Source organism: Garra rufa, chromosome 25, assembly GCF_049309525.1.
Source record: "Garra rufa chromosome 25, GarRuf1.0, whole genome shotgun sequence".
Taxonomy (NCBI): domain Eukaryota; kingdom Metazoa; phylum Chordata; class Actinopteri; order Cypriniformes; family Cyprinidae; genus Garra; species Garra rufa.
The window spans coordinates 7,585,667-7,597,779 of NC_133385.1; the positions used below are offsets into that span (position 1 = coordinate 7,585,667).

Here is a 12,113-nt window from a genome sequence, read left to right on the forward strand (position 1 = left end):
TTATGGAGGCCCAGGATGCTTCGATAGCGGCCTTAAGCTCATCCAGAGTGTTGGGTCTTGCGTCTCTCAACTTTCTCTTCACAATATCCCACGGATTCTCTATGGGGTTCAGGTCAGGAGAGTTGGCAGGCCAATTGAGCACAGTAATACCATGATCAGTAAACCATTTACCAGTGGTTTTGGCACTGTGAGCAGGTGCCAGGTCGTGCTGAAAAATGAAATCTTCATCTCCATAAAGCTTTTCAGCAGATGGAAGCATGAAGTGCTCCAAAATCTCCTGATAGCTAGCTGCATTGACCCTGCCCTAAAATTAAAGAAATAATAACATAATGGAAATAAAGAGGCAATAGCTATTTTGAAATTTTGTTTTCATGAGCCATTTGAGACTGTTATCTTACCTTATAAAAATCAACTTGTAAGTATATTTTCAAGTATTTTTTTGCGCATGTGATTTTATGTAACAGGATGATGCAGACTGAAATAGACAACATTACACCACATTAAAAACATCACGAAACATATTTCTAATTAAACTGGTTAATTTGTAGACGTGGCTCAAATCGTCACTTAGTTCAAACTGGAGTAGATAACCTAAAATTAGTTTTATTTTCACTTAGTGGTTATAATAAACAAATCTTCTATCTTGTAAACCTAAATTATTCATTTAAAAAAAATATGACAGTGACATGGAAACCTACTGCACACTGAAATGACCATCACATTTGTTTACTTCTGGATGTAAAGTGTTTTGATAAACATCCGAAAGGATATGTTGAGAAAAAAGCATCTCCTAAATGAATAATTACATTGGGGTCTGGCCAGAATCCCCAAGACACTTCTGGTAAATTGTGTCAGAGAAAGGATTACGGCCAATACGCATGCGCAGATGGCGGCGGTTACTCATCTCGTGAGCGCGCACGCCAGTGGAAAGTTTCATCGTCACTAACGGCGTCGCACAGCCAAGGGACAACAATCACCCAGGAGAAAGAGCTGCAATCAACACGAAGGTACGTTAGCGATTAAAACACGTTTATTATTGGAGTAAACATAGCTGGTTGTGTTATGATTGGCCACTGGTTTATTGTAGCTACTCGTTTTGCTTTATAATAACAGGTGCAGTTGACGGTCACACGCCTAATATAGTCCCGCTATTTAAAGCCTTTGTGAATTTAACGTTAACTTACCCGCGACTAGCGACTTGATATTGTTTAACGTTACATTTATTATAAATTGGCATATCGACACTACTCATATTTAAATATTATATATAATATATGCCTCACTCATGTTTTGAAAAATTGCGTAATATGTCGTATAAAAAGGCAAATAAAATAAAATTAATGGGGTTAGATAAAACGTTAATATTAACGTAATATTGAATTCAGTTTGATGTTATCGGATATATTGAGCTCTTGGATTTAATTTTGTTCAGTGCATCTTGACCTAAAGCCATGAACAACGTACATGTCGGAAATGGCCTCTAAGCAGGGATTCACAGATACACACGAAAAATATTGTTTTCATTCCTGTCAGTACATGTTTAGTCACGCAGGTGTTGCGATACTCAAGATAAACGGAAACTAGTCTGTTTTAGGTTGTTAGACTAGATATTTTTTGCGAAATCAATCATACAGGATGACGCCACACCTCTTGTTAATATAAATCTGAGCACTGTAGGTGTGACCGGGGCAAGTTGTCCCGTTTTTACTCCAGTCAGGATTGGATTTGAGTCAAATTATTGAGAGACAAACTATAATGTCTTCACTATTAAACAGTCCCGTCGTAATTGCAGTAAATAGTAAAATTAAAGGGTTTAAGTTGACACTATTGCGGGGCATGTTGTCACAATGTATGAGGAAAATGATCAAAATGGCAAAAATACTAAAGAAGACTAATTTTCAGGCACTGTTTTGACCAACAAATAGTGTAAATAATATATCATTTTGAACATTTTAAAAACAAGCGATGACTTGCCCCACCCCAACGTTTATGGAAAACGCCCTTACTGGGATCACAGTTTGGTTAAAGTCCTTCATTTTCCTTTAAAACTTTTATGTACACTACCAGTCAAACGTTTTTGAACAGTAAAATTTTAATGTTTTTTAAAGAAGTCTCTTCTGCTCATCAATCCTCCATTTATTTGATCCAAAGTCAAATAAGTGTTCTATTTGAATATACTTTAAAATGAAATGTATTCTTGTGATTTCAAAGCTGATTTGTTTAGCGTCGTTATTCCAGTCATATTCACATGATGCTTCAGAAATTATTCTAATATTCTGATTTGCTGCTCAAAAACATTTATTATTTTTATTATTATGTTGAAAACAGCTGAGTAGACCTTTCAGGTTTCTTTGATGGATAAAATGTCTTGTAGGATGGCATTTTCTGAAATGGAAATTGTTTGTAATATAAATGTCTTTAATATCACGTTTGATCATGTTAAATTTCTTTCCCCCAAAATAAAAAATATACTTGCTCCAAGCTTTTCAGTGTTATTATTGATACAAAAGCTTTTTATTTCAGATAAATGATGATCTTTGGATCTTTCTATTTATCAAAGAAGCCTCAAAGAATGTACTGTTTTAAATGTTGATAATAATAAATGTTTCTTGAGCAGCAAATCTGCATATTAGAATGATTTCTGAAGGATCATGTGACACTTAAGACTGGCATATTGATGCTGAAATTTTAGCTTTGATCAAAGGAATAAAGTACATTTTAAAATATATTCAAATGGAAAGCAATTATTTTAAATCATAAAAATATAATATCAAATAAATGCAGGCTTGGTGAGCAGAAGAGACTTACTTAAAAAAACACCAAAAAAAATCTTTTGACCGGTAGTGTATGAATGTGTGTCAGTGTGCATTTAATATGTTCATTTGTTACCCAGACTATTATAGGACATGATGATGCTTGAATTTCAGTTTGAAAGGTAAATTGTATATAGGCCTGTATATATATAAAAAAGATCCTTTTGTAAGACCGTTTGGAAATGGATGTTTAAATTTATAAGCTTATGTAAATGAACTTAAAACTTTATAGTTACTGAGATGTATTCTCTGTAACTCTTAATTTCCAGGATTTTTGTCCTAAGCATAGCTATGACAGCTATGTATATAAAACATGTTTAAACTGTGTGTGTTTTTGGTCACTGAAGACCTTTCTGTTACTGTTGTTTACAACCTCTCTCCTGACTTTCTGTCAGTGGTAATGTGTAACGACAAGTCAATCTAATGCCGGGTTCACACTGCACGATTTTCAAAGTCATCGAATCGCTGCCGTTCTCACACTGCATGACTGTGTGAGGTATCATGTAGTTCCAGTTGTGTTTACACTACACAATGGATTGGCAAAAAGGGATCATACATTACACAACGGCTCATTAGAAAGAATTGCAGACAATGCCACCTTGTCTACAAACTAGGGCTGGATGATATAACCTAAAATCAAAATCTTGATTAATTGAACGTTCTGCCTCGATTGCGCCCTCATAGTTATATATGTGAATCTGACTCATGATCACTGTTGCATGTGATCTTCCTCTCAGCGATCTTGTCCTGTTACTCAAGTGTTTACTTTAGGTCAGGGGTCGACAAGCAAGTTTGGCATCATGCCACAAAAAAAAAATTCCCACTACATTGTGGACCAGAACATAGTCAAAGGAAAATTTAAGAAATTAATTGATGAAAGATGCATCTAATTGCCTGTGACAGACTGTTACACTGTACAGTGACTCCAGGGTATATACAGGAATCATGGAGTTAAATTTTAACCTTTTAAGACCTCATCACCATGTCAAGCTTTAACTGGTTGCATAGACAACACTTTTACTTATATTTACCATATATTGATTGTAAGATAGCACAACTAAACAGTCTTAGTTAGTGATAACTCCTTATCAATGCAACATAATTCAAAAGGGTGGGAATGAAGCACAAAAACAATTGAGTGACTAACCCAATGTAAGTTTAATTAGAAAGGGAAATCCAAAACAAGAATTAGACCAATAAACAAAACAATTGACAATATATCGAAATCGAAAGTAAAAGTGAACAGCAAGCGCTTTGTCAATGGGAATTTAAATAAATTGTGACAGATCTTTCTCAGAACCGGCCACTAAAATAATCTGGCTGTGGGCACGGGCAAGATGGTATTGCTGGCAGGCCAACTCTTGCTGACCACTAGGATTTTTACTGGCCATTTACAATGGCATTATGCCTGCTCCACCATGTTGCAAAAGCTGCCATGCCAAGTTACCTGCTACTTGCAATGCTTGCCCCATGTGGTCTTCTGATTGGTCCACTGTTTTGGAACTGACATCGATGAGTGGCGCTGCATGTAAAAGTTTAAATTCTGTTAACTTGACACAGCATCTTAAATGTGCCACTCACACGAGAGATGCTGCAAAAGACGCAAACACAATGGTCATATATGTCCATATAGTGCCAACTACACATGCTGTATTATTTTTTTCACTTTGGGAAAGTATTAACAGGATTTAAAAAAAATGAAATGACTAACATAGGAAAATTACTTTGGTTTGAGTTTCTTAATTTTGGTTTCGATTACTTTTCGATTAATCATCCAGCCCTACTAAAAACACAACCAAACACATGCGAGAATTGATACGGGAAATAACATAAGAGCATGCAAGAGACAGGCAAACTCATGCGAGTCAAAAACGGTAACCCGCAAAAGGCTTGCAATCCAAGTTGTCTATCCACTGATTTGCAGTGAAAAATAAACATAATTCGATAACGATAATTATCACAATATAGTTTTGCATTTTGCAGCCTGCACTTTTGGATGCCGCACGCAGTATTTAGTTTATAGCCACAGGGCTCTACAGTGCGACCATTTCACTCGAATTTGCGACTAGAAATTAATTCGTGCGACTCTTTGCAATGTTGAGTAATATATCACAGAGATATCTGACGAATCCTTTCATAAATAAAGTGTAGACAGAGTGTAAATAAGAGACTGATTGTGCAGTAAAGAGAGCGTCGTTGTTTATAATAAAGCTGTGTGATATTGCGAATTAAGATGAGTGACAGCTTTTAATAATTTTTAAGGGAGTTTGTAAATGAGATATTGATCTAATACAGCAGTTAAATAAACAAGAAGTTATTATTAAGTGACTTACAATGACTAACTACAACACTATGCCTGATTTTGCTCTATTTCGTCGTCAAAAGTAATCTGAAACGAGACACAACTGCGCGCATCTCCTTTCAAACACAGCAGTGTTTCGTTTATGAATGAAACGTGCGTTTTTAAACGAATCTAGTGAAATGATTCAATTTCCCATTCATAAAGAGAGTCACTTGCTTTTATTCCCGAATGAACCATCCGTTCGAACGAATCAAATGAACGATATGATTCAGTAATTAAATCAGTGTCTTGCCGCCATCTGCTGGCAGATCTGTTCAGTTATTTAAATCTTTAATATTTCTGTATTCAAAATGTTATATTTAAAACATTAATCTCAACATGAATTTATGGTTTTGATTGTACTCATGTCACCTCTGAGCCTCTTTAAACATATGAAAAGGTAAAAACAAAGGTAAAAAAACAAAATTCCCCTGTAAAGGAGTCAAATATCACCTGGTAATAGGAAGAGTTTTGATTATTGTTTAGAATGTGCTCCTAAAATTGCTCCTAGCAAGAAAAGTAAGCGTAGAGCCCTGAGCCATTATTTATTTATTTTTTTTATATTGTCAGACATTTTACAAAATGTGTTAAATCAGCTGCACAAAGGGATTGGCATGCTGAAAAGATTAGTCTTTTCTTATTTTTGTTGAATGATAAATATACTTAAAAATCACTTAAACTCTGCATTTACAGTCAGAGCCATGTTACAAGTGTTGTATCATATTACAGTTCTTATTTTTTTATAAAAACGTTTTATATATTCTATTAATATTAATAATATTGTATTCTATTGATGTTGATTTTACTAGTAATTTTCTAATCTGTATTCTACCTCAATTGATCATTGTTTGGAAAGTATTTGTCATGTTCTGACAATAAACCATAAATAATAACTGTCTGGTTTTTCTTTCACTCAGGAGTAAAAATCTGCCATTAAAATTGATAGATATAAAGATTTGACATTTATCGTGATAATTATCGACTGATATGAAAAAAATTATCGTGATAATTTTTTTTTGCATTATCGCCCAGCCCTACTCTCTCATTGGCTGTAGGTCGTCGCCGTGACTATACGTGTTGCCGATAGGTCCAGATATTTAGTATGCCAAATATCTCACAGGCATCCGCACTTCTCTCAGCAGCCGTTTACACGACTACGTTTTCAGCCAAAAATGGGGAATGCTGTTTTGCCTGTTCATTTACACAACAATGGCGTTTTGGGGACTGAAAGTTTTTTTAATTAAATTTTGAAAACGGGTTTCAAAATGGATCGTTTTCATGTAAACACCCAATACGGCAATCTTTGTAAATGGTGACGTCATGCACGTGTGTAGAACGTGTTAGTATGTGCACAGTATGTGTCGATTTTTAAGGCAAGCGCAAACAATGCACCAACTACTGGCCTGGCAAATGTAATACAGAGTTTTTGGCAGTTTTCGTGGATATGTGTAAACGCAAATCATTTTGAAAATGTTGTTGTGTATATGTGAAACTTTGTCAACTCACGTCAATGAGCAGCAGTTTGTCTCCAATTTTGGAACCTTTCGGGAACTTGGAAAATTTGACATCTCATTTGACAGTTTTGAAAAGCAAAAAGATCTCTTTTCATTGAACCTCTCTGTCTTTTTCAACAGAAATGGGTCGCCTAACAGTACTGTTACTCTGTCTGGCACTTGTGGTGTCAGTTGTGGCCAGACGAGGGGGTGGCAGTAAAAGCGGAGGCTGGGGCAAAGTTGGTGGAAGCTCAAACAAAGGTGGAAGTAGCAGCAGCAGCAGCAGCAGCAGCAGTAGCAGCAGCAGCAACACCAATAAAGGCACTTCATCTCGTGGGACACAGTCGTCCCCTGGAAACTATCCTCGCCAACCTCAAGTACCAAACCAGAATCCACCCCCCTACCCTGGTACTGGAGGCGGGTATCCCGGGCAGGGCAGATATCCACCAGCAGGCTCTAACCCAGGTCAAGGATACCCCAACCAAGGTGGATACCCAAACCAAGGCAGCTACCCAGGGCGTGGTAGTAACCCTGCCCAAGGTGGTTATCCGGCCCAAGGTGGTTATCCAGCCCAAGGTGGTTATCCGGCCCAAGGTGGTTATCCGGCCCAAGGTGGTTATCCAGCCCAAGGTGGTTATCCACAAGGTAATTACCCAGGGCGTAGTGGTTACCCTGCACAAGGTGGTTACCCTGCACAAGGTGGTTACCCAGCACAGGGTGGTTACCCAGGGGGAGGATCATATCCCAACAGATACCCTGGAGGAAATCCGTACCCAGCTGGAGGCTCTTATCCAGGTTATCCAGTCCGTGGAGGTTCCAGCCCTAATCAGTTTGGTGGAGGTTTTGCAGGAGCAGGAGCAGGTGCAGGTGCAGGTGGATATCCAGGAGCGGCACAATATCCTTACTGGAACCCCAGCAACAAAATCATGAGCCCAGGCTATGGTGGCAACTACGGTAGTTATGGGCAAGGTGGCAGATCACCTTTCGCCCAGTCAGTGCAGAACATGGGTATGGCCCCTTCATATAAATCAAAGGGATTTGGCAAGCAGGCAGTTTTGGCTGCTGGGGCTGGGGCAGTAGCCGGTATGGCTCTGGGATATGGCCTCGGAAGTTTCCCTCGCCCCCGTTTCAATTTCCACAACCAACAAGAGGAATACTACTACAATAACTACATGTACAAACGTTACGGCCAACCTCCCCCTGACAGTAACGTGAACGGGAACACTAACACTCAAGGTGGAAGCCCAGGTGGAGGATTGACCTCTGCTGGACAAGGAAACGTTAACCCTCATGACATCTTCCAGAATCCTCCACCACAGTCCTACGATAGCTTCATGGACAAGTGTGTGAAGAGAACAGACTTGCTCCGTAAGGATCCGGAAGGAAGATCAAGGAGGTCCACTGACTTCGTTGAGGCTCAAGCAGCAGAAGTAGTTGAGGATCCTACTGGTCTTCAAGAAAACAGCACGAGCAACAACAGCACCAAAGAAAGAGACATGTCCGTAAACTCTTCATCTGTAACCTCACACCCACCCGAAACACCCAGTCAACCTCAACAACAGACGCAGAGAAGAAACGCAGAAGCTGATGATGACGACAATGACACTGTTAGCATTATGGAGATTGGCTATCCTGTGCTAATTGAGCAAATGAAAGCACGACGTTGTGTTGAGATGTACATGGTCTACGCGGAACAACATGCAGAAAAACAGGTGCAAGATCGCAGTAATGCAGATGTTGGAACCAACAAAGGTAGTGGTGACTTACCTGGACCCTATGGCCATGGAGTCATGCTACTCTTTGCTAGCGTTCTGTCACTTATCTTCAGTTCCCTTCTACACTGAAATTCTGGAAGAGGTTACACGTAAAGCCATTGAGTCAGCAGTTTGTCTTGGATGTTTAGAGACTTTGGAGAAGGTATTCTCGAAAGACTAGTGAAGATTCAAGAGAAAGTACTGACACTTCTCACAGTGATTCCTGTATAGTTACTCTACTTAATTGCAACATGAGCCACCTAACAATTTGTCATGAGCCCACATTTTCCAAAGAAGCTACAAATAACTGCAAACAGTCCATTTTTTGTACAACATTCACCTTCCATCACTGCTGCCTTCTCGCATGTGTTTTGATGAACACCAACTTCCCTTCAAGACAGCATTCAGCATGGACCCTTTATTATCTCCAGTTTAAACAAAATTGTGCATGGCATTGGCATTTGACGTATTTTATGGCAACAGCAAACAGAAACCGTGGATATTTTGTTGTAACATAGAATGGTGGCTTCCTACGGAGTCCCTAAAGGGGACATGGTGATGAAAAAATATTTTTTACATCTCATGCCTTCTCACGCAAAATCAGTTGAGTTCAGACAAACACTTCCTGTTTACTTTACAGCTTGCAGTGGTTCATACAACTCTGTGTGTTCACAATGGAGCGGTTCATTGAGTTTTATTTTGAACTTGGACTCAAGTATAAAGAAATACAGTCAGTGCTCAGTTCAAGACACGGTTTTGGGACATTACAAAATGTAAAAAAAAAATGAACATACCCGCTAAATTACACATTAAGCGTAGCCCCCATAGAAAGAAAATGCTTAATTAAAAAATATACTATGTACAGGCAAGCAACGCGGTAATCCATTAAGCCACATTAAGAGTTTATAATGTTTTTATACAGGGGAGAAAACACGTATAACGCTGCGCATTCTGTTCATGTTCTAGGCTCGTTTGCTTTCCTGTGCATAATATATTTTATTAATAAACTGTGTACCAGATTTGGCCTTTTAATATTACCATCTTTGCCCATTAGCCTACCTTAAGCATCTTCTACAATTAAAGCATTTTCTATGGGGGAGAAAAAGCTTAACGTACATTAGCATGTTGTGTTCATGGCTATTTGCTTTATTAATAGTAAAGTTATTAATTTTAAAAGTATTAGTAGTATTTATTAATACTGAATTTGGGCCTCCAATGTGACTGTTTTACTACATTAAGCTATGTTAACCATTTTAGAATGTACCAAAACCGTGCCTTGAAGTAAGAACTGACTGTATTTCTACTTGAGTGCAAGTTCAAAATGAAAGTCTATGAACCACTAACTTATAAGTAAACAGGAAGTGTTGTCCAAACTCAACTGGTTTTGCAAGAGAACGTAAATATCTTTGCGAGGGAACGGAAATTTTTTTTTCCAACCACCATGTCCCTTCAGGGGCTCCGAAGCTTCCAGTTCATTTCTTTTGATGGCACTCCTACTTGTGTGGTACATATTGACAATTTTGTGTTGTAGAATTATCTTTGATTGTTTGGACTGTTAACTTCGAGATAAACTTTCTACTGATGTATTTATTTCTTTTAAATTATTAATATAGGTTTTTCACAATTCTCCACTGTTTTGTTATTTTTACTGTTTAGAGGCCGTTCACAAAGAATGTGCTTTTGCATTCTACTCCATTGTTTTGCTGTATAAACATCAGACTCTTTTGAAGTAAAAACACACAAACACTGCATTTTTTTAGAATGCAGTGCCAAATTAAAAGACATTCAAAGACCTTGGGTTTTTTCATTCCACTTTTTAAATGGAAAAGCACTTTCTGTGTGAATAGCTTCTTAATGAATGTTTTTGTGATCATAACCATTTTGGGTTTTTTATGTGTACGATAATAACCCTGTGTGTAAGTTTCATTCATATCAGATATACTATAACACTAATGCAGTTCAACTCAATGAAATAAAACAAGAAAAATAAATTTATATAAAGCTGGATCTTTATCAGTAACTTGCTGTGGTTTTCTGAATATTACTGCTGAATATTCAAGTAGATTATCAACCCAGCTTGGCACTTTGCTTAATCATTTATGTAGAAGGACTGTGGCGACCACTGGATGACCAGTAGAAGGCAATCCTAAACGCCTTTATTCTTTCTCAGCTGCATATGTATTGTTATGCCTTTGAGATTTTGTGAATGTTAAAAGTGTGTATAATGTTACCATCACTAGGATTAAAGTGATTAAATGCACCTTAGTTCTGACTCTGCCTGTTTCATATTTTTAGAAAAGGTCATAGGATGGAGTGTTTTTGTCCTCGTTCTTGGCCTAGTAGTTGTTCCAGTTCATGTTAATGTTTCATTTACTTCTTGTTTACAGATGTCACTTGATGCCCAATGTAGAATCTGGTCCCTGAAGCAAAAACAGTTTTTCTATTGTGGTGTCAGGTAAGCTAAATGTTCACCTGTGTTCAGTGTATTGTGATAGTTCCTTTTGGAGGAGTCATTTTGTTGTTTTTGTCTTTGATATCCATTCAAGTGTACTCCTCATGTTGACACATGCAAAATATTAGCTAACTAATTTGCAACTTAATTATACCCCAAGTGGAAAACCGTTAGTCTGTTGTGGTTCTAAGACTATGAGGAGTGGCAAAATCCAAATATAGGACTAATTGTGCGAAAACGTGCAAAACTGTCAGAATCATTTATCTTCACCTATGTTTTGGAATATGAATGAACCCTTGGGAAGAAGACTTCAGCACAACAGTGCATCACAGGAGATGAAAATCCCTTGTTTGGTGATCATTACTGTGCTTAATCAGGCAGAAACGCACAAAAACAAATATGTTTCTGTTAATGATGCAAAATGAGACATCACACATGAGATATTGACACAAGCCATAAACAGGACACTGGTAGTGATGAAGACTAAAGACTAACAAAAGATTGTACAGTGTACACAAGTTTCCAACTGAATTAGAATTGACTGTGAAATAAAATGATTAGTTGACCATTGTTGGTTCTTGTTGGTTAAGATTATAAATGTCCAAGATAAAATCTTCATGTTGGAGGCTTGATGTTGAGGTATTGGTCTTGTGACTATAAAACTGGATAAATGCATGACAACGTAATCGCCACATATGGAGTACTACCACCAGCCTGCACTCCAAAAATCTTTATAAACTTTCAAAACAAGCTGTGTTTTATTAGGGTTGGACCTAAACTCTGTAAAAAAAAAAAAACAACAGTATGTGAGAAGATCAGTATGTCTGAATTTAGAGTATTTGTAAAACAGTAAGGGAAAAGTACCCAGATGACCTACTCGTAGTTAAATGGCATATGCAGTAGACTGAATTTAATTCATACTACTTGCATCCATACTACTTTTTAACAGTTGTAAAGTAATTACTTAAATAAAAAGAAGTACATACTCATTATGATTTCGGGAGCAAGGCAACACAAAGTTCTCAAGGTAATGCAAAAGTTTCGCGAGGAAACGCAAATATCTTTGGAAGAGAAAAACAAAACTTTTGCGAGAGAATGCAAATATCTGCGAGAACACAAGTTTTGCAAGGAAACGCAAATATCTTTGCGAGGGAACACAAAAGTTTATCAAGAGAACAAAAGTTTGAGGAAACGCAATTAATTTGCGAAAGAGCACAAAAGTTTTGCGAGAGAACTAAGGTTTTCGAGGGAACGCAAATA

The 12,113-nt window shown here is 37.5% G+C and overlaps 1 protein-coding gene across 1 annotated transcript; it reads left to right on the forward strand.

The window, feature by feature from the left end:
• The first annotated feature begins 891 nt into the window (after positions 1-891).
• prnprs3 (prion protein, related sequence 3) lies at positions 892-10,666 on the forward strand. Its single transcript, XM_073832016.1, has 2 exons — positions 892-1,007; positions 6,789-10,666. Exon 2 carries the CDS (start codon positions 6,791-6,793, stop codon positions 8,489-8,491), a length of 1,701 nt encoding a protein of 566 aa, XP_073688117.1. The 5' UTR covers positions 892-1,007; positions 6,789-6,790; the 3' UTR covers positions 8,492-10,666.
• Positions 10,667-12,113: the final 1,447 nt, after the last annotated feature.

Excerpts from the sequence above, each read along its gene's own strand:
- prnprs3 (XM_073832016.1), top strand. The coding sequence starts at position 6,791 with ATGGGTCGCCTAACAGTACTGTTACTCTGTCTGGCACTTGTGGTGTCA.